The sequence below is a fragment of the Etheostoma spectabile genome, chromosome 23 (assembly GCF_008692095.1).
Source record: "Etheostoma spectabile isolate EspeVRDwgs_2016 chromosome 23, UIUC_Espe_1.0, whole genome shotgun sequence".
Taxonomy (NCBI): Eukaryota; Metazoa; Chordata; class Actinopteri; order Perciformes; family Percidae; genus Etheostoma; species Etheostoma spectabile.
Window position 1 is genome coordinate 19,882,539 of NC_045755.1, and position 24,560 is coordinate 19,907,098.

At 40.3% G+C, this 24,560-nt stretch overlaps 1 protein-coding gene across 1 annotated transcript; it reads left to right on the forward strand.

Moving 5' to 3' along the window:
* Positions 1 to 1,807: 1,807 nt before the first annotated feature.
* On the forward strand, positions 1,808 to 18,833 carry LOC116673133 (CWF19-like protein 1). The gene is given in 15 exon segments (XM_032505279.1): positions 1,808 to 2,052; positions 3,739 to 3,823; positions 3,905 to 3,989; positions 4,347 to 4,448; positions 4,539 to 4,753; positions 6,213 to 6,328; positions 7,480 to 7,570; positions 8,115 to 8,270; positions 8,765 to 8,954; positions 10,100 to 10,116; positions 13,668 to 13,877; positions 15,573 to 15,692; positions 16,897 to 17,015; positions 18,696 to 18,787; positions 18,790 to 18,833. Coding segments are annotated over 15 exon segments (1,650 nt in total). The 5' UTR covers positions 1,808 to 2,029; the 3' UTR covers positions 18,819 to 18,833.
* The last annotated feature ends 5,727 nt before the right edge of the window (positions 18,834 to 24,560 follow it).

Here is a 24,560-nt window from a genome sequence, read left to right on the forward strand (position 1 = left end):
CCCAAGACCCAACCTTCGGGCTGATGGTTTTAAGTTTTTCCTGCAGAATTGGAGGTAATCCTCCTTCTTCATTATCCCATTTACTTTCTGCAAAGAACCAGTTCCACTGGCAGCAAAACATCCCCAGAGCATAATACTACACCACCATGCTTGACAGTAGGCATGGTGTTCTGGGATTAAAGGCCTCACCTTTTTCCTCCTCCAAACATATGTGCTGGTGCTGTGGCCAAACAGCTCAATTTTTGTTTCGTCTGACCAGAAACTTTCCTCCAGAAGGTTTTATCTTGTCCATGTGATCAGCAGCAAACTTCAGCCGAGTCTTAGGTGCCTTTTCTGGAGCAAGGGCTTCTTTCTTGCACGGCAGCCTCTCAGTCCATGGCGATGTAAAACACGCTTGACTGTGGAGACTGAACCCTGTGTTCCATCAGCTTCCAAATCCTTGCAGACCTGCTTCTTGGTGATTCTTGGTTGACTCTTGACCATCCTGACCAATCTCCTCTCGGCAGCATGGTGATAGCTTGCGTTTTCTTCCTGATCGTGGCAGTGACACAACTGTTCCATGCACTTTATACTTGCGTATAAGTGTCTGCACAGTGCTCTTGGACCTGTAGCTGCTTTGAAATGGCTCCAAGTGACTTCCTGACTGTGTTCAAGTCAATAATTCGCTTTTTCAGATCCACACTGAGTTCCTTTAACTTTCCCATTGTAGCTTTTGTAGCTGAGTCTAATCCTGGGTCAAATGAGCCCTATTTAAATGGGCTCATGAGAAGTCAACAGCTGTAGTCAATCAGAATCACTTAGAAGAAGTGAAGAGGCCATGACATAAAGCTAATTTGATTGACACAACTCGCTACATCACCAAATTGACATATTTTGTTGCTGTATGTATATTTTTGACCCAGCAGATTTGGTGACATTTTCAGCAGACCCATAATAAATTTATGAAAGAACCAAACTTTATGACTGTTTTTTGTGACAAACATGTATGTGTTCCGATCACTCTATCACAGAAAATAAGAGTTGTAGAACTTATTGAAGACTCAAGACAGCCATAACATTGTGATTTTCTACAAGGTATGTACACTTTTGACCACAACTGTATAATATAATATACATATAATATAATATAATATAAGATATAATAATAACATATAATATAATACACATATAATATAATATATACATATAATAAATATATACATATAATATAATATACATATAATATAATATATATATATATAATACACATATAATATAATATAATATACATATAATATAATATATATATTAATACACATAAATATAATATAATATATATATATACACAAATATAATATAATATAAATATATATAATACACATATAATATATACACATATAATATAATATACATATAATATAATATATACATATAATATAATATATACATATAATATAATATACATATAATATAATAAATATATATATAAATACACATATAATATAATACACATATATATAATATATACATATAATATAATACACATATAATATAATATAATATATACATATAGTATAGACACAAATACAAATTAACAGAATAAAAGCATTAACATCATTTTCTGTAAGAATAGCAAAGGAAATGTTTGTAAATAAACAAAAAAACATTTATAGTTTTTAACTAAATTGGGAATAATCCAACCTGGCAACCTCCTTCTCCGCCGTCACATGTGTCCGGGTAACCACTTGACTTGTTTTTCTATTTCAGACTGACTGAGGTAATGGGATTTAGCTGTCAACAATCTGCTTTTACATTAACTAAATAATCTCAGGTGTTTTATGTTCGCGGTGCAGCTACATTTTGTAGTTTAAACAACTTGCGCTGTCGATGGTAAACAATCGGGATTTGCTGAGACGGGAATGGTTCCGCTGTTGTTTCGATCGGACCATTATCAGCGACGAACCACACGTTCAAGTTGCAACAAAAAAAAAAATCCAAATCGCGTATTTTAAACAATTGCAGCAGCTAATATTTAATATTTGGCCAAGACATGGCGGAACAACCGATAAGAGTGTAAGTTAAACTTGAGTATTACTTAAAATGTGCCTTTAATGTCGTGTCATCCCATTAAATGTTTAATATGAGATGTTTTTCTCTAAGCTGTGTTTCATTTTCACCATGATGTGACATGTCGACATGTAGTAAAACGTGTTATATAATACTTAAAACATCATAACAATGTTGTTTTAAATATACTGGACTGTTGACGGTTACGTATTTCTATTATTAAGCAGGTAGATTTTGCCATTTTTGTACCAGAATCCGATTAATTTGGTACAAAAACGCGACGACCGACCGAACCTCATTCACAATTTACGTAATTTAAGATCTTGTTGCTCATTAGCGCATTTATAAACATCGTAAGATGAGAAAAAGATGCATAATCGTTATCAACAGTGGGAACCGAAAATATCGGCATGCATACACTTCACCAAAATAACTGAATTATAAGAGATTTTCTAATCTGACCCCAACAATATGTGAGAGTTTTAACCAGTTCCGTTACAGTCTTTCTTAATGATGCCGGTGTAAAGGGCACGTGTTGTTCATGTTGTGTGTGTCGAATTAAAATGTTGTCTTTTAATATCCACCTGTACATTTTTATTTACGAACAACACCTTAAAAGTAAATGAAATAAGTAATTAAAAAGTCTTATTTAGGGTGTAATGAAAACGCCCTTGCTAACCTAAGTGTTTGAGGAGAAAATAGAGAATTGAGTTTGAGTTTTGAAAATTGAAAATCAACAATTTTAAATTTTTCTTACGTTTTTGTCCCTTTTTTTTTTCAACACTTTTGATGCTTTTTTTTCTTCCATTGTTTGTCCCTTTTTAGACGTTTTCAACACTCAGTAACACTAACTTATTAACTTTAGTTTTACAGTTATTTTGGGAATTTCTGGTCAATAAACCTCATTTGTAGGAAATTATACCTAATGCTTGAGTTAGAAAAGCAGAAATTAGGAATTATTGAGACTAAAGTTAAAGGAATGGATGTTGATGATAATCCCAGACTGGAATATGTCAACTTTTACTCAACACTATTTCAACAACACTTCACTTTGTTTTACAATGCTATAAAATATAATAAGACCCAAAATTAATGAAAGTAGAGATGTGTACTTGGCAAAGAGCGTTGTGTGGAATCAATCATGTTATTTTGGGGAATTAAAAAGAACATTGATATAGGACAACATGGGGGACAACATGGGGACAACATGAGGACAACATGAGGACAACATGGGGACAACATGAGGACAACATGAGGACAACATGGGGACAACATGGGCCACATGAGACAACATGAGGACAACATGGGCCAACATGAGGACCAACATGGGGACAACATGAGGACAACATGAGGACAACATGGGACAACATGAGGACAACATGGGGACAACATGAGGACAACATGAGGACAACATGGGACAACATGAGGACAACATGGGGACAACATGAGGACAACTGAGACAACTGGGACAACATGAGGACAACATGAGGACAACATGGGACAACATGGGGACAACATGAGGACAACATGGGGACAACATGAGGACAACATGAGGGATAAAGGAATATTGTGTTTATTTGGACAAAGAGTGACTGTATGTTGATTTAGAGTCCTTACTGTTTTATGTCCGATGTGTTGCTGTGCGGTTTATATAAAGACACATTAAAGTATTAAAGGTGTGTCTGTTTGCAGCTTGGCGTGTGGAGATGTGGAGGGCAGGCTGACCGCGCTGTTCAATCGAGTCCAGACCATCCAGAAGAAGGCCGGACCGTTCGATGTGAGTCAGTAAAACTGCGTTTTCAAAGGTGCAGATTATGTGTAATGTAATTCTGATGTTTTGGTGCTGTTTTCCCTGCAGCTGCTGCTGTGTGTTGGGGAGTTTTTTGGGACGACGCCGGAGGCCGAAGCAGAGTGGCAGCAGTACAAAACCGGAGCCAAGAAAGGTAGGACGAACATCTGGGTAACCAGACAGCTGTAACACTCATTTCAAAATGCGTGAACTTTCCCAGGAAACATTTTAGGAGTTACGTAAAGCTGGTTAGACATTGTGCATTTGCAGTTTTTATCTGAGGGAAACTATTGTGCAGCAGTTGCAAAACAAAGTGGGAAGAACATTGCAAATATACAGAAAAATGAAAACTTTGCACGGGCTTTAATATCACCTGTCAGATATTTGTACATTTTGAGTTCATCCAAGAGACAAGTGGAAAACAGGCTAAGTGAATTCTGGATTCCACACTTTGATCGGCTGATATGTAACTCAGTTTTCTGTTTCTTTGTGTTTTTTTGTCCCTCCTCAGCTCCCATCCACACGTACATCCTCGGAGCAGCGAGCCAGGAGACGGTGAAGAGTTTCCCCAGCGCCGATGGCTGCGAGCTGGCCGACAACATCACATATCTGGGTAAGGGACTCCACCCTCTCCTCCGTGAACTCTGGCTTCTGCATCCAACTGTCCCCAATCCGTGAACCCGTTGATCCCTGCGTGGTGTAGGTCGGCGCGGCGTGTTCACGGGCGTGTCGGGGTTACAGATCGCCTACGTCAGCGGTCGGGAGGCCCTGCAGGAACCGGCCCCGGCTCACTGCTACACATCCAAAGATCTGTCGGCCCTCGTGGCCCCGCTGACCAGCAGCTCCAAGTTCAGAGGGGTGGACATCCTGCTGACGTCACAGTGGCCCCGGGGCGTGTGGCACTATGGAAACAACCCGGTAACAAGTCCTGAATATATAAATATTATTTATTTTATTTTATTTTATTTTATTTTATTTTATTTAATTTTATTTTATTTATTTTTTATTTTTTTAATTTATTTTTTTAATTTTTTTGTATTTATTTATTTTATATTTTTTCATTTTTTGTATTTATTTATTTTATTTTATTCTATTTATTAATTTTATTTATTTATTTTAATGTTATTTTTTATTTATTTTATTTATTTTTTATTTTTTTTATTTTTTAAATTTATTTTTATTTTATTTTATTTATTTAATTCAGGACAATGCACATTAATTAACAAGCACAACAGTACACGTAAATGAGCCAGATTGTAGTCCGAGGGCTAATTTCCATCTGCAGTCCAATAGGCAGGTTGGAGATACAGTAAAAAAAAAAAAAAAAAAGACACAGGATAGAAGCATTTAGTATGTAAATACAAGAAGAAACAAAAAGAAAAGAAGAAAAAAATAAAAACTGGACAATTCATTAGTAAAAGAATGAAAACACAAGTTATCGGTGGTGAGCTCTAGGCCGCAGCTTTACCCGGCTCTTAAAGGAGGCCTGAGTGGGACGCTCCCTTATAGTTGGGGCAAGTGTTTCCCATAATGCACTGCCTTTAATATATTATTATTATTATTGGCAAACATACAGTGTTTTCCCTGGCATGTGGAAGTCTTAGGTGCACTTGTGTATCTTCACACTTATACCACCGCGTGGAAGAAAGACCACCAGACTCTTTCCTGACTAACTGGCACCACTATTATATCATATTGACTGTCGACTGCAGGGGTCTTCAACGTTTTCCAGGCCAAGGACCCCCAAACTGATGGCGAGATGGAGCGGGGACCCCCTAATTATATATATTGTATAACATTGTGTTATATCAAACTGGTCCTATAGTGCCATGTGTGCATTGATGACTGAAAGACATCTTCTGCCTCCATTTATCTGTTTACTACAGTGTGTCGAATTCATGTTAATGTGGATTTAAAGACATTTCAATTAGGAAAAAATTGCAGAGGGGGGGGGGGGGGGGGGGGGGGGGAATATAAAAAAAAGTCTAATCAACTAAAACTTTCGCGACCCCCCATCCCAGTACCTCCGCGGGACCCCCTAGGGGTCGCGGACCCCCTGTTGAAGACCCCTGGTCTACTGTATGCGTAATTGCACATTTTCAACTCAAATTTTGGTGCTCTTATTTTCCTCATTGTATGTGCCTTCTTATGTTTTACTTTTTATATTGTTTACTTGAATGTTATGTTTTGTCTGTGGACCTAATTGGTTAAAAATGTCTCGTCTCCACCGTGGGAGAGAGGGAAACGCAATTTCGATCTCTTTTGTATGTCTTGACATGTGAAGAAATTGACAACAAAGCAGACTTTGACTTTGAAAAAAGCTTTTAAGACAAAATAATATGGCTGTAAATGTATTGAATTGTTTGATGTGCTGCAGGAAGTGAACACAAAGTTGTGTGGGAGCAGCTCCGTCGCCTCCCTGGCCGACAAGCTGAGACCACGATACCACTTCGCTGCACTAGAGGGCGCTCACTACGAAAGACTCCCATACAGGTGCTGGATGAATACTTTTACTTTTCGCCAAGAGATTTGTTTTTTACATTGTTTTATACTTTTACTGAAGTAAAGACTTAAAGCGTCCATATTCTGCTCATTTTCAGGTTCATAACTGTATTTTGAGGTTGGACCAGAACAGGTTTTTACATGGTTTCATTTTCAAAAAACACCATGTTTTTGTTGTAGTGCACATTGCTGCAGATCCTGTTTTCCCCTTGTGTGTGTTTAGGTCTCTGTTTTAGCTCCAGAGTGAGACATGTCTCTAGTTTTATCTCCAGAGTGAGACATCTCACTAGATTTATCTCCAGAGTGAGACATCTCACTAGTTTTTATCTCCAGAGTGAGACATCTCCCTTCTATCCTATCTTTGTTGGGAGCTGCACATGCTCAGTAGCTCGGTAAGATCCATCAGCTGAGAACTCTTTCTCCAGCTTTGGTCAGTCCAAGGCAGGATCAGCTGGGAGACTTCTTCTAGACCAGGGACACAACAGGGACAGGAAGTAGACCAGGGACAGGAAGTAGTTCTTTTGGAGATTATGGTCAACTAGTGGCTGTTGTAGCAGTGTTTTGCCATTGAGAACGAGCTAGCATGCTAACGCTAGCATGCTACGGTTAGCCGCCTCGTCTCTAGTGACGTAGAAAGCCGTGCAGATGTTGGACAGCTCACCCGGAGACTGAAGACAGAGGACACTCAGAAACCAGATCAGAGGACACTCAGAAACCGGATCTCACTCAAAACAGCATGGATGTTTTTTTCCAAGTGTGTCTGCGTGTGGACGCACCAGAGACACAAAATAACCCCCCAAATCCAAGAACAAGGGATTTTTTTCATAATATGGGCACCTTACATGGGTCTTCCACCGCTTTTGACTGACTGACCAATTTTTATTCTTCCCTCTGTGTTATACTCTGTGTGTGTGTGTGTGTGTGTGTGTGTGTGTGTGTGTGTGTGGGTGTGTGTGTGTGTGTGTGTGTGTGTGTGTGGTGTGTGGGTGTGTGTGTGTGTGTGTTGTGTGTGTGTTGTGTGTGTGTTGTGTGGTGTGTGTGTGGTTGTGTGTGTGTGTGTGTGTGTTTGTGTGTGTGTGTGTGTGTGTGTGTGTGTGTGTGTGTGGGTGGTGTGTTTAACAGTATTGTACATGTGTTTTCAGGAACCATGTCATTCTCCAGGAAAATGCCCAGCACGTCAGTCGCTTCATAGCCCTGGCAACCGTCAACAACCCGCCAAGAAGAAGGTGCTGTGTGTGCGTGTGCGTGCGTGCGTGTGTGTGTGCGCGTGCGTGAGCGTGTGTGTGTGTGTGTGTGTGTGTATGCGGCGTGCGTGAGCGTGTGTGCGCGCGTGTGTGTGTGCGTGTGTGTGCGTGTGTGTGTGTGTGTCCGTCCTGTACCACAAAGATTGTTGATCTTTAAGTCAGTCAAATCTGAACACACAGACGTAAGACACATATTTTCAGATTCAGGGTGACCTACACTTCCCCAGGACAACATTGTCTCCGACGTCCATTGAGAATAAATGTCCAGAGAGTCCAGTGATAGTTGTCTGTACGTCCATGGGTGCACCACAAAGACGAGCTGCTAATAGATCATTTGGCATGCTTTTATTGGTGCCAGTTTGCCGAAATGTGAACAAATACACAACACACAAGGGGGGGCCCCACAGTGCTAGACTGTGAAATCCTCCTGTGATCAACATCACATCCTGAGCTGTCTGTCTGGTCTGTCTGTCTGTCTGTCTGTCTGTCTGTCTGTCTGTCTGTCTGTCTGTCTGTCTGTGTGACGGCTGCAGTATTTGTACGCCTTCAACATAATCCCCATGAAGACCATGGATCCATCGGAGCTGGTGAAGCAGCCGCAGGATGTGACCGAAAACCCCTACAGATGCCCCACGAAAGACAAGACGGACAAACTGAAGACGGGCTTCAGCACCACCGAGGAGGAGGAGGTGTGTGTGTGTGTGTGTGTGTGTGTGTGTGTGTGTGTGTGTACTTTTGTTAACCTGCTAAATGTTTCCCTTGTTAATTTTATTTAAGTTATTACTGCACAGTAGTATGTCAGTAGTATGACTTTCTTCGCCTTATGTAAATCACATTGAATTTCCTCTGAAAGGAGCTATTCACATGGGCTTGCCTTTCCTTTCCTAGGCTGAAGGAGGTAAGGAAAGGAAGCACTACAGCTCGGGTTATTTTAGCACGGAAAGATTACGACCATGTGGCGGGGTTAGCTAAGTTGGCACATATACATAGAGGTTTATTACTTGACCCAGGTTGCGGGTTTGACGCCGACCCACGGCCCTTTACAGCATGTCATTCCCCCCTCTCTCTCGCCTTTCATGTCTTCAGCTGTCCTGTGGAAATAACGGCCAGCTCTTGTGATGGCTGACACTCCCTGTCCTCCCTGTCCCCCCTGTCCCCCCTGTCCTCCCTGTCCTCCGTCCAGGAGCCAGGCCAGCAGTTCTTCTTCGACCTGAGCAAGAAGCAGGGCGGCGGTTGTTTCCGGGGTCGCGGCAGGAAGAGACAATCGGACGGAGACGGACGAGGACGAGACCAGCAACGTGACGGAGGAGACGAGCGTCACCAGGGACATCCCAAGCAGCCCCGCAGGCCCCGTGAGTCCGACCATTTGTTTTGTTGATTGTTAGAAGAAGGTGGTTAAGTATGTAAGTAACAGCAAAGATAGTGGACTATAAAGCAGTGGTTGTTAAACCGGTTTTCAATAATATATCCCCTTTGAAATATTGTGTTATTTAAGTTCCCCTTAAGCGTTCCCCCTTAAGCGTTCCCCCTTAAGCGTTCCCCCTTAAGCATTCCCCCTTAAGCGTTCCCCCTTAAGCGTTCCCCCTTAAGCGTTCTCCCTTAAGCATTCCCCCTTAAGCGTTCTCCCTTAAGCGTTCCCCCTTAAGCGTTCCCCCTTAAGCATTCCCCACTTAAGCCTTCCCCCTAAGCTTTTCCCCCTTAAGCATTCCCCCTTAAGCTTTCCCCCTTAGCATTCCCCCTTAAGCCCTTCCCCCTTAAGCAATTCTCCCCTTAGCATTCCCCCTTAAGCATTCCCCCTTAAGCATTCCCCCTTAAGCATTCTCTCTCTCCCTTAAGCATTCCCCCTTAAGCGTTCTCCCTTAAGCGTTCTCCCTTAAGCGTTTAAAAAAATGGCTTTATAAAGAGGTACAACACACAGCGCTGCACCATCAGTGTCTGATTTACTAAACAACACCTTTGTAACCTGAAAACCCTTAAATGCTACTAATTCGTAAATAAATTCACGTAATTAATATAGTATAAATATTTTAGGGAATTATGTATGACTGTTATTTAACCCTCATTATCATCTTTCAACCCTGTATAATGACAATAAAGGTATTCTATTCTATTCATGTTGTCCTAGGGTCAGATTCACTATGTTTTCCTATATCATTGTTCTTTTTAACTACCCAATTGTAATTCCCCTAAATGAACATAGCAAGTACAAATCTCTACTTTCATTAATTTTGGGGACGTCTTATTTAATTTTAAAGCATTTGAGGTTCATTGACCATAAATTCCAAAAATAACTGTAAAACTAAAGTTAATAAGTTAGTGTTACGTAGTGTTGAAAACATCCACAAAAAAAAAGTGACAAACATTAAGAAGAAAGTGTTAAAAGTGTTGAAAAAAGGGACAAAAATGTAATAAAAAGTACAAAACATTGATAAAAAGCGTCAACAAAAGTGTTGATTTTCAGGAAGACAACACAAGGGTTAAATTAGAGATTTAAAAAGAAATTACACATACTCCAAAGTACCGCTTGGGGTACACGCACCTCCATTTGAGAAACGCTGCTATGAAGGCAAGGCAAGGCAGCTTTATTGTAGAGCACATTTCAGCAACAGGGCGATTCAAAGTGCTTTACACAAAATCAGTTAAACAGATAAAACACAAGGATCCTCAGACACCGCCTACCAAGAGCCTGGGTCTGGGTCTGGGTCTGGGCCTGGGCCTGAGTCTGGGCCTGGGCCAGGGTCTGGATCTGGGTCTGACCGAGGTTTCTGCCTTAAAGGGAAGGCAAGGCAAGGCAGCTTTATCTGTAGAGCACATTTCAGCAACAGGGCAATTCAAAGCGCTTTACACAAAATCAGTTAAACAGATAAAACACAGGTACAAACAGTTAAAAATCATAAGCATTAAAAACCAATAAAACACATGAATAGACAGTTAAAAAGTAGACACATAAATCACAAGAATAAAAGTTACAGTGCAGCATAAGAAATTTAAAGAAATGAGCAGTCATTTAAAGAAAGGCAGCATCAAAAAGAAAGGTCTTCAGCCTTGATTTAAAAGAACTGAGAGTAGCAGCGGATCTACAGGTTTCTGGGAGTTTGTTCCAGATATGAGGAGCATAGAAACTGAAAGCTGCTTCCCCCTGTTTAGTTCTGATTCTGGGGACAGAAAGTAGACCTGTCCCAGACCACCTGAGAGGTCTGGGGGGGTCATAGTGTAGTAGCAGACCTGTCCCAGATGACCTGAGAGGTCTGGGGGGGTCATAGTGAAGATGAAGACTATAAAAAGATATTTTTTGCCTTGCTGCCTGTTTTATTCTAGATTTAAAGAACCCTAAAAAATGGTTGAAATGGTCCCAACAGGGTTCTATGGCGGTAAACTGAAAATCTTTCAGCTTTGGACTGTGAGCTAGACAAAAACAAGTAATTTGAAGAAGGAATACGTTTAAGGGAAAGTCGTCAATATTTTGTGAAAGTTCATACACGAAAAGATGAGCAGTGCAAGATAAATAAAAAAAAAGCAATTATTTAATAATCTAGAATCCAATATAATTTACTTGCAGCCTAAATTGAACAGCTGAAGTAAATATAAAGTAAAACTTCTACTAAGACCTGGATACACACACACACAAAACACACAACACAACACAACACACACAACACACATACACACACCCCACGACACACACACACACCATACACACCACACACACACACGCATACACACACACACACACACACAACAGCACACACGCACACACACATACACGCTACACCCCGCATACACAACCACACACACAATACACACACACACACACACACACACACACCACACACACACCACACACCACACACACACCACACCATACACACACACACACACACATATTAGTTTTCTTTCTGCAACTATTATTTTGCACATTACGTTTACACTCGTTGTGTCTTGTGTTCTGAATGACGGATTTATGACACAAGTCGTATTGATCTGATTTCTTTTTTTTTTTTATTTGGACTTTATTCACTTGTTTTCAAAGATTGTGAAAGTGTGCTAACGTTTGATCTAATTTTGTTTTATTATCACTACTATTTAAAAGTTTGAATATACTTTATTATTATTGATTTTAAGGGGAATTCAAAAAATTCAAACAGAAAAAGTATTAAAAAAAATTTCCCCAGTTAAGGGGTTTTCCTTTTGATTGGGGTTGACTGTTTTTTAACTTCAACGGTGACGTTGTTCTTTGTAAAGAAAGAAAATATAAAGTAAAATTCACCCAAACCATAAGTGGGGGCCCAGGACAGCCCCCGGGTTTTGGGACCCCCCTTTTTTCACTGTGACTGACCCCCCAAAATTTGGGAAATAAAGAAAAAAAAATCTAAAAAACGTACCGAGGTCGCTCCCCCACACCCGCGATCAAAAGCCAACCCCGCGGTGCTCAGAGTGTTCTAGAAAGCCGTTTTTTACGTGCTAAAACCCCTGATTTTTTAATGAGTCGGGGGGTTTAGCCAACGAAATTTCGCGGACTTTTTTTTTTTAAAAAGCTCAATCTTTAACAGAAAGGTCGCCCTCCTTAAAACCTTCCAGAGTTTAACATTGAAATTAATTAGTTGCTAGCAAAAGAGCACTTTTATAACGAAATACAAGTGGACAATTCCCATAACTCACGCGGGGGGGGGGGGAAGCTCTAGGTCTAGGCCCCCTTTTTAAGTTTTACAAAAATAAAAACATGACTTTTTTGGAGGAAAAATACGCCTCGAGCTGAAAATGTCCCGGATTTTATCTGAGAAATTGGTACCTTCGCAAAAGTGAGCCCCCGTAGGGGCTTTAGGGGGCCCGGGGCGAATCCGACCCTGCCCTTTTTCTTTGGTCATCCCCTTCTTTTCTTTGCTTCCCCTTTCCCCTCTTCCCCCCACACAAAAAAAAAAAAAATAAATGCTGTATTTGTGTTTTTCTGGCGTGCGCCCGCCCCCGGTCCCTGGGTTTTTTGTTGGCCTCCTCAGGTGGGAAAACCCCGTATCAAATAGGAACACCGGGGGGTTTTAACCCCCCAATTTTTTAACTGTGACTTTTTATGCGGCCTAACGAATCTTTTTTCCGATACCAATTTTTTTAGAAAAAAATTTCCTTCCTTTTTGGCCCGTCCTTTTTTTTGTTCTCCGGGCCGCCGTTGTGTTGGGTTTAGGGTGTTTGCCTGTCTTGGCGCAATCGCACATTTTTAGGTCTTTGTAGAAGCTGCCGGTGTGATTTGGCCACTGCACTGAAATTACTCTTTTGGGTTGAAAAAGGGGGATTTCATGCAGGCTTTGTCCCCTACCGATAAAAGGCCAATTTTGGGTTTTTTAAATGGTAAAAAAGGAAAAAATTAATTTAGTGTACCCCCTCCAAAGGAAATTTTTTTTTTTTTTTTTTATTTTTACCAAGAGCCCGGGTTGGGGGGGTTGGGGGGTCTGGGCCGGGTTAGGTCGGGGGCGGGGCTGTCCCGGTTTCTGCCAAAAGGAGTTTTCCCTCCCCGGGCCTGTTTCTTGCTTGGAGGGAACTATAACCCGTTGGGTCCTTTAAATTTTGGGTGTGGTCAACCCGGGGTTTCCTGTAAAGGGCTCCAAAAAAATTTGTTTGATTGATACTATAAATAAATTTAAAAGAAATTTTGTTAACATCAGAAAAAAACCTTTTTTCTTTTTTTTTTTACCCTTTTTTTTTAACAAAAAAAAATTCAATAAATATAAAAACACAATAAGTGCGTAGCAACACGCCAAAAAGGAAAAACAAAATCTGTAAAGTGTCACAAACAATACGTTCAATCAGTCTGAAAAGGAGCAGGACGAACCTCGTTATTCCCACTGGATAGATTATATATTTTGTATGTGTATTCCTCATATATTTTGTTATACAGTATATTCATAGCAAGATAACATATGAATTATTTTAAGTTTTTATTTACATTTTACAACCCCTTATAATGACTTACCCTCACAATCATCTCCCTATGTCCTTTTAATAAAAGTTTATATACAACTGTTAAAACTTTCCAATGTTGATAATGCATAATAACCCCATCGCGCACGCTAACCGGAGGGCTGTTTGTTCGGCAGTGCTACCTGGCCCTGGCTAAAGGCAGCCTGACCCCCCACCACATGCTGATCCTGCCCATCGGCCACTACCAGTCCGTGGTGGAGCTGAGCTCCGAGGTGGTGCTGGAGATGGAGAAGTACAAGTCGGCCCTGAAGAGCTTCTACCAGAGCAGAGGGGAGCGCTGTGTGCTGTTTGAGAGGAATTACAGATGCCAACACCTGCAGCTGCAGGTAGAAACGCACGCACACACACACACACACACACACACACACACACACACACACACACACACACACATACGTACACACACACACACACACACACACACACTACTGTACACACACACACACACACACATACTGTACACACCACACACACACACAACACACACACACACACACACACACACACACATATACTGTACACACACATACATACCACACACACATACTGTCCATATACACACACACACTACTGTACACACACACACACACACATACTGTACACACACATACTGTACACACACACACACATACTGTCCACATACACACACACACATACTGTACACACACAACACACCACACACACACATACTGTACACACACACACACACACACACACACACACATACATACACACACACACACATACTGTCCATATACCAACACACCTACTGTACACACACACACACAAACACATACTGTACACACACACCACACACACACACACACCACACCATACTGTCCCACACACACACACACACACACACACATACTGTACACACACACACACATACTGTCCCACACACACACACACACCACACACACCCACACACACACATACTGTCCACACACACACATACTGTACACACACACATACTGTACATACATACACACACACACACATGCTGTACACACACATACATACACACACAACATGCTGTACACACACATACATACACACACACACATACTGTCCACACACACACACACACACACACACACACCACACACACACACACACACATAGACAAGATCACAATGGCTCTGACATGATTAAATATTAAATACAAATTTTTTAAAGACAAATATTCCAACATTTTGCAGTGTTTGGACCTTGGTTAAAGAGTGGTGTTAAATGAATATTCTTTTGCAACTTTTTTATATAGAGAATTATTGCAAATTGCAAATTTACTTTTTTGGGGGCTGTAACTCATTATTTTCTTACATTTTCGACTAACTTGCAGATTTTTTTTCTCCAGTTAATCATTTGGCCGGAAAATTGGGAAATCCCAATTTGCCGTAAAATATTCAAATTGATTGTTTTGTCCGATCAACAGTCCGAAAGTCCTACAAATATTCCCATTTGAGACACTGGAATCAGCGTGTGTGTGTTTTGACATTTTTACTTAATAATTAATAAAGATAAATTACAGTAATCGATTCATTGATTATCAGCAGAAGCTGATTAATTGATTGAGATACAGTATGTTGGGTAGATGTTACTTGAATACACACTCAGTTGCCAGTTAATTAGTAGCTTAATTAGTAGCTTAATTAGTAGCTAACTACTAACTTGTAGTTTGGATGAATGCATTCTAGTCTCTCACAACAGCCCTTCAACCAGTCTTACATTCAAAATAGTTGTGATAATAAAACGTTGGATTTGAAGCAACTTCACGTAACTCAGGCACACGTCACATAGAACAAATGGTTACGACTTCATTAGTAAAACAATAAGTGACAAATGGACTCATTGTGAAGGTCGTAATGTTCAGTTGTTGTTGATTCAACGTCATGATCATTTTGGAGGATGTAGTTTGTTGAGTTGGCAGGTGTTGCTATTATTTTGTCCACCCCATGTATATCACTCATTGCTCACCCGAGGGTTGGGCTGTTCCTCGTGTTGACATTGTGTGCGTTCAGGTCGTGCCGGTGCCGCTGGACCGCTGCACCACGGAGGACATCAAGGAGGCGTTCATGGTCCAGGCTCAGGAGCAACAGATGGAGCTGATGGAGATTCCTCAACACACCGACCTCAAACAGGTTGAGACACGCTCGCACGCACGCACGCACGCACGCACGCACGCACGCACGCACGCACACACACACACACACGCACACGCGCACGCGCGCACGCCTGGATCACACACGCGCACACGCCTGGATCACACACACACACACAAACACACAGCCTGAATCACCACACACACACACACGCACACGCCTGGATCACACACGCGCACACGCCTGGATCACACTCGCGCACACGCCTGGATCACACACACACACACCCCTGGATCACACACACACACGCCTGAATCACACACACACACACACACACACGCACAGCCTGGATCACACACGCGCACACGCCAGGATCACACACAAAAACACAAACGCCCCTGAATCACACACACACACACGCACACGCCTGGATCACACACGCGCACCACGCCCTGGATCACACACACACCACACGCCTGGATCTCACACACACACACACACGCACGCCTGGATCACACACGCGCACACGCCTGAATCACACACACACAACACCAACACACACGCCTGAATCACACACACACACACACACACACACACGCCTGGATCACACACGCGCACCACGCCTGGATCAACACAAAACACACGCCTGGATCACACACACACACACGCACCCTGGATCACACACAACACACGCCTGGATCACACACACACACACGCACGCCTGGATCACACACACACACACGCACGCACGCACGCCTGGATCACGCACACGCCAACGCACACACACACACACATACTTTGTTTTTCATCTGTAGAAAGGGTTATTTTGCACATTACATTTACACTCATTTTGTCTTGTGTTCTGAATGACAAAAATCAGTTGTGATCTAATTTTATTTTTATTTTTTTCGGACTTTATTGTTCTCAAAAGATTGTGAACGTGTAATAACAGTTGATCTTATTTTGTGTTTATTCACTACTGTTTAAACGTTTGAATATATGTTATTAATATTGATTTTAAGGGGAATTCAAAAAATTCAAGCAGAAAAAATTATTAAAAGAACTTTCCCAGTTAAAGGTGTTTTCACTGTTGATTTGTTTGACTGTTTTTTAACTTTTTTAACGGGGTGTGTGTGTGTGTGTGGTGTGTGTGTGTGTGTGTGTGTGTTGTGTGTGTGTGTGTGTGGGGTGTGTGTGTGTTTGTGTGTGTGTGTGTGTGTTGTGGGGTGTTGTGTGTGTTCAGATTGCTCCTCCAGGGAATCCGTACTTCTACGTGGAGTTGGACTCGGGGGAGAACCTCTACTACCGCATCCAGAAACATTTTCCCTTTTCCTTGCAGTTTGGAAGGAAAAAACAGTCGGTGTCTGTTAAGGGGAATCTTTACAAACTAACAAACTTAACCCTCGTGTTGTCCTCCGGTCAAAGTTGACCGGTTTACAAAAACTTTCTACATCAGAAAAGAACGTTGAAAAAAAATTGACAAATGTTGAAAAAAAAATACAAAAAAGCTGGGAAAAAATCAACAAAAACATTGTTAAAACGCTGAAAAAGTGACCAGAAAACATCAAAAACACTGGAAAAAAAGACTAAGAAATTGACAAAAAAATTGACTAATAAATAAGTAAAAAAAAAACATCAAAAAGTGACAAATAAATAGAAATTAAATTGACAAAAACGTTGAGAAAAGTGTTGAAAAAGGACAACAAACTGTCAAACTTCAACCCAGAAAAACACAAAGTTGCAGGTCAACGGGAAGACAACACGAGGGTTAAAGAGTTTAAATAAAACCGTAATCTTCAGTCTACGACCGTGAGATACGGATGAGACAAGAAGATGCAGATTTAAGGAAATACTTTGGTCACATCATTAAAAATCTTGAGGCGCTGATAAAAATGTATTTTGAGCCTAACATGATTCCATATCACCAAAAAAACGTTCTAATTTAAAATGGTGTGAAATGGCACAGCGATATGAATACATTTGAATAAAAATGATATAATTGTGTTTCCATTCGAACGGGATTAACATAGGGGAAGGTTAGAAATCATTTATATTTATATTCTGTGCTGTGTGACTGATTTTGCTGCTGTAACACTATAATTTCCCATTTTGTTGGGATCAATATCTATCTATCTGTCTATCTATCTGTCTGTCTATCTATCTATCGTCTGTCTGTCTATCTGTCTATCTGTCTATCTATCTGTCTATCTATCTGTCTATCTATCTGTCCATCTATCTATCCTCAAAACTATCTATCTATCTATCTATCTATCTATCTCTCTATTTATCTCCTTTTCTACATATCTATCTATCTATCTGTCATCTGTCTATCTATCTGTCTATCTATCTGTCTATCTGTCTATCTTCTGTCTATCTGTTTTGTCTGTCTATCTGTCTATCTATCTATCTATCTACATATCTATCATCTACTATCTATCTGTCTTATCTGTCTATCTTCTATCGTCTGTCTGTCTATCTATCTACTATCTATCTACTATCTTCTATCTTCTTTATCTTCTATCTATTGTCTATCTGTCTATCATCTATTTTGTTTTCTGTCCCTTTGTCTGTCTATCTATCTTCTATATTTTATCTATCTCTCTCTCTATTTTATCTATCTACATATCTATCTATCTATCTATCTATCTCTGTATTGTCGTCTACTATCTCTCTATCTTTTCTATCTTTTTCTGTCTGTCTGTCTGTCTGTCTGTCTATATAATATATAATATATATATATATATATATATATATATATTTTATATAATAATATATAATATTTTATATTTATCTTTATCTTTTGATCTTGTGTGATAAATCATGATCCCTTGCTCCAGTATTATCAGTCCCTTTCTAGAAGTGTGTGTGTGTTGTGGTGTGTGTGTGTGTGGGGTGTGTTGTGTGTGTGTGTGTTGTGTGGGTTGTGTGTGTGTGTGTGTTGTGTGTTGGGGTGTGTGTGGGGGTGTGTCTGTGTTGTGTGTGTGTTGTGTGGTGTGTGCTTATGTGTGTGGGGTGGTGTTTAGGGAGGGTCTGGCTAGCGAGGCTGCTGAACATCCCGACTCGAGCTGACTGGAGGGAGTGTAAACAGAGCAGAGAGGAGGAGGAGGAGAGCTGCAAACAGCTGAGAGACGAATTCAGCCGTTTGACTTCGCCTGGGAAGACTAATACCACACACACACACACACCCACACACACACACACACACTCTACAAAATCTCCTCCTTTTAACTGTTAAAGGAATAGTTCACTGATTCACTCCCTGGCGAACATGAGAAGGGTCTCAATCTTCTTTTTCTAACTCTCTGCCATCTCTGTTTTTATGTTTTCTTTTTAATGTTTTGAAGTGATGGAAGGAGCGAACTGAGGTTTTTTTGCAGCCAAGTTTTACAAGAACGCATCCTGAAAGCCCCTCTTGTTTTACGGTTTATTAAAGTGTCTAAATCTTTCGGAATTTATCTTTCAAAACATGTTTTTTATTTTGAGAGACTTAAAATTCAGTTAAAATTTTCAAAATGTGTTGAAAACCAAGACGGGAAGCCATGCTCGCAATCAGTACCAGTCTTAAAATGTCAACAGTGAGTGGGTCGGATTGCTGTGTGTTGGTTTGAGAAGATATCTGTCTTTTAGTTAGATAAGGAAAAAATCCTTATTCCATTTTGTGCAACCCCTTCACAATAAAAGCTGAAATCCACACAGACTGAGGCTCTAAAAAACCTTTTTATTAATTGATCGTCGTAAAAACTGCTCAGCAACGTTTTCTAAAGTTTCTATGGAGGCTCTTTTGTTTTAACCTCAACTCTGGGGGAACTTGTTTTTAAATGTATTTTGTAAACGATTACAATTAAACTCTTATTTTCAGTTTCTGGTGCCATGTTGTTCATTATTACCACGTAGTTTAGACTATGATCTTCACACATTTTGGCTGATGTTTCACTTGTAACAAATAATAGAGAGACAACGTGAGACCCAATCAACTCGGGTAAAATCCCATTGTTATTTGTAACTATTCTCATGATTAAAGAAGCTTTGGAACAAAGATTGTCTCAGCGGTATGTTGTGTGGCTCACGTCATGTTTAGATAAGAAAATTACATCTGAAAAGGAGAGTTTTACTGCAGTCTGGATCAACAGAAGTAATCTTTCTGCTCTCTGGTTCTTGTCGTTGGCTTCAGGGAAATAACACTTTGAACTAGCAGCCATAGAAATGCAGTACTATGCAAAAGTCTTAGGTGTGAAAAAATGCTGTAAACTAAGAATGCTTACGAAAATATAAATAATGATTGTTTGTTTATATCAATTTACAAAATGCCAAGTGAGCGAGCTAAAGAACGGTCTAAATCGCATCAATATTTGGTGTTGCTACCCAGCGTTGAGGAGCTTAGACGCAGCGGTCAGACAAGGAACCCTGGAAACCTCTGACGTAGAAACAAGGCCAAGTGGCTCAACTGTGAAAACAAAGTTGGAGGTCTGGCTTTTTGGCTGCAACGCTACCATGAAGACCACTTCTGGCCGGACGTCTCTGGACAGTTAGATGGGTGTACCTGGGTCCCACCGGGTTCTGCTAGAAACAACCATCGAGAATGAGTTTACGGCATTTTTGGGACCGATTGGTGGGATTGCTGTGGACAAAGTACACATGGCGATACACTGCTAAAAGCAGATGAGGTTTAACCATGAACCCAGCGAATTTAAATAGCTGACAGTCGGCTTCATTTAACATTGTATGTGGCGTTTTCTTTTGCGGGCTGCCTATGTTCCACCAAAAAGCTCCTTCCCAAGACTATTTAGCAGAGCCACCGTCCCTGCTTCCGGTGCTTAGTGCACCCCAAGAGGATTGTGATTGGTTTACCCTCCTATCCCAGACTGCATCTGTGATGTAGCCAGACCTTCGTTCACAGTGCTGTGTGGAGATCGCTTAAAGATCCCATGACATGGTGTCTTTTGGATTCACATCAACCTTAGTGGTCCCTAATCTGTATCTGAAGTCTCTTTTTATATAGACCTTAGTGGTCCCCTAATACTGTATCCCGAAGTCTCTTTATAGACCTTAGTGGTCCCCTAATACTGGGATCTGAAGTCTCTTTTATATAGACCTTAGTGGGCCCCTAATACTGTATCTGAAGTCTCTTTATATAGACCTTAAATGGTCCCTAACACTGTATCTGAAATCTCTTTTTATAGACCTTAGTGGTCCCCAAAACTGTATCTGAAGTCTTTTATATAACTTAGTTTGGGCCCTGAAAACTGTATCTGAAGTCTCTTATATAGACCTTAGTGGTCCCCTAAACGTATCTGAAGTCTCTTTTTTATGACCTTAGTGGCCCCTAATACTGTATCTGAAGTCTCTTTTATATAGACCTTAGTGGTCCCTAATACTGATCTGAGTCTCTTTTATATAGACCTTAGTGGTCCCTGATACTGTATCTGAAGTCTCTTTTATATAGACCTTAGTGGTCCCCTAATACTGTATCTGAAGTCTCTTTTATGTAGACCTTAGTGGTCCCCTAATACTGATTCTGAAGTCTTTTTATATAGACCTTAGTGGTCCCCTAACACTGTATCTGAAGTCTCTTTATATAGACCTTAGTGGTTCTTTATCATGGGTGGGCAAGGCAAAGAAAGGGGAGGTAACCTTGCCCCTTATGACCTCATAAGAGGAGACATTCCAGATCGGCCCATCTGAGCTTTCATTTTCTCAAAGGCAGAGCAGGATACCCAGGGCTCGGTTTACACCTATCACCATTTCTACCCACTGGGGGGGCCATAGGCAGGCTGGGAGGAACTCATATTAATGTTAAAAACCTCATAAAGTGACATTTTCATGCCATGGGACCTTTAATAAATCCATAGTAATCCTAGTGGTACTGTAATTTAAAAATAGAAGAAGTATTCAAGTAAAAGAAATAAAACCACCACAGTGGACAAATACTCTGTTGCAAGTAGAAGTCCTGCATTTAAAATCTTATTTATATAAAAGTACAAAAGTATTTGCATCAACATATACTTTAAGTACAAAAGTATCTCAGAAATTGTACTTTTTTTTACTTTAGGACATTAGGCTACTTAAGTAAATATGCTTAGTTATGTTAGTTAGTTAGTTATTATTAGTTATTAGTGGCTGATAGTTTGAGATACTAGATAATCTTTGGTCAAGTGCCCGAAGTGGGGGGAAAACAACAACACAAATGCTCAAAGCTGATTGGCTGTTGCACTGCTGCGATTTGATTGGCTCTTCGCTAAAGGAGCGGACGTTCTCATTGGCTAGCTAGTTGCTGGCGGCCGTTGTTAGCTACGTATTTTTTTTAACGGGAGATCGTAACTGCTGTCACCTTAAACGATGTGGATTATCATCGACAAAACACATTTAAAAGTCTGTCTTTAGAAAAGAAAATTGTGAATAAACTCTCCAGTGCCCACTAGTCTCGGGATGTTGCTATAAACCAAACCTCTGCCATAAAAAAAACAGACAAACTTGTTTACCGTGTAGCTTGGGTTATCAGGAGCTAATGGGGCTAGCTAGCTAGTTAGCTAGCTGCTAACTGCTAACTTTAGCTTGCAAGAGAAGCCCGTGTGTTTTCTTCGGATTCGGGTTGACCGGGTCGTACTGAACAGGCGTTCAGGATCTCCAGCATCTTTCTGAAGGATTACCAAACACGAACGCAGCCAAAGGACGCGGTGAAATTGGGCGAACATGGCTAACTTTACCCAAACTGACACTGACAGCGCACACACAGCAACCCAAGGAGAACAGGTAGGCGCCCATTCACGTTATCACCTGTGTTTAACTGTAAAAATGTAAAAACCCATTAACAGTCCAGGCTAATAACGCATATGTGAGTTTTGCATTCGAGCAAAGTAAACGTTAACGTGTGTCCCACCATTTTTATTCCACCTAAATCCGCCACTTTGAATTTTCAAGTGACGCATGCAAACATATGTTTATCTCATAGAATATGATGCATTGTTGTAGTTTAATCGACCCAACAATACAAAAAGGAGTTTAAAATGAGCACAACCTCAGTCAAACACACACACAGGACATACACATTAATGCAGCAGGAATATACAGAAGCATCACTTTTCAGACAGGAAAAAAATATACTGCATAGTGAGTACATACTGATGCTTTAAGTACATTGAAATACTTTCATTTACAGGAAGTACCAGTTGCTGCATGCATGTCTTTTGTGTAGAAGCATAAATACACAGCGGAGTTACATGTGGCCCAGTGTGGTCATTTAGCCTAATTTATTATATATATATATATATATATATATATATATATATATATATATATATAATATATATATATATATCTGTAAAAATTCTGTTTATAGTAATAGCCATCAATGTATATTCATAGTACATATTCACCTGTAAACTCTGTTATAGTAACAACCATCTGTATATTAAGTTCATTGTACATATCTGTAAAAATTCTATTTATAGTAATATCCACCTGTAAATTATATTCAGTACATATCCAGCTGTAAATCCTGTCCACAATACTAGTTATCTATATATTATATTCATAGGACTAATCTATCTGTAAAATCCTGTTGATAATAGTATTCATCTCTATATTTATTCAGTACATATCCATGTCCTGTACTTATGGAACCAGTGTATATCCTGCACCTGCTGCTATTGACCTTCTGGTTAGACCTGAACTGCATTTCGTTGCCTTGCACCTGTGTAATGACAATAGAGTTGAATCTAATTAATCATCTAATCTAGAGCTACAATTACCTCAGGTAACCACCAGAGGGCGCTGTTATCAACATTATTATTATTAGTTTTTTTCAAAGGTTATTTTTAGGGCATTTTTAAGCCTTCATTTGACTGGACAGCTGAAGACATAAAAGGGGCAATAGAAGGGGGAAAGACATTCAGCAAAAGGCTCCAGGTCGGAGTCGAACCCGCTGCATTGAAGAGCAAACCTCTCTCTCTCTCTCTCTCTCTCTCTCTCTCTCTCATCTCTCCTCTCTCTCTCTCTTTCTATATATATATATCCCCGTATCCGTGTTTTGTTGCACTCGGTATTCTCCAGATGCTTTATGTCTAACATTTCCCCCCCTGGGGTGCTTGGAGGCTTGAACAATAAGCCAACCTCACTGTGAACTGTGAGCACATTTTTAACCTTTGGCAGAAAATCGTTCCAAATAAAAACTTAACGCAGTGAAGTCTGTGGATTACTTATAGAAAAATAACTTTTAAATGCAAACTTTAATGAGTGCAAGCACCACAGAGGAAGTAATTGTACTGGGAGAGAGGCAAAAGTCAGTTGGATATCTCAATCATCTAAAACTTATATGTCCACTAACTATTTTAACTTTTAATACCCAATTCTCCTCTCTAGTCAGGAATGGCTGTAATACTCTGTCTTTTAGCCTTTGGGGTTTAATGATACAATAACACTTGTTATTGTATTTTTATAGCATCCCTCCCAGGTGAACCTGTATTGCTTTTTTATTGGTTTTATAGCTTTTGCCATATCTGTAATCCATCATTGTTCTGCCCTTTTATTTGTCTTTTCTCCACAGAACATGGCTTCAGCTGTACATTTCATTTAACACTTCAGATCTGATAGGTCGTGAAGGGTCTCATGCTCTTAAAACACAAACTTCTCTCCGTGTTGTTGTGTGTAGTGTCGAAAAAAATCAGTCTCACTCTCTTTTCTTTCTGTTAGCAGGAGCCACAGGGCGAACACTGTCCATATCTCTTATGGAAAAACCCATTACATGGTTAAGTATCGTTCCATGAGCCACAATGCACCTGCACACTTTTATGTAGTTATTTCAATGTATGACTTGCCTATTGAGTTAACTCCTCTTAAAAATTCACCATTACATGAAGTCCATATACTGCCCAGGATTTCATGAAGGGAACATGTTGTCTTAAACTCATA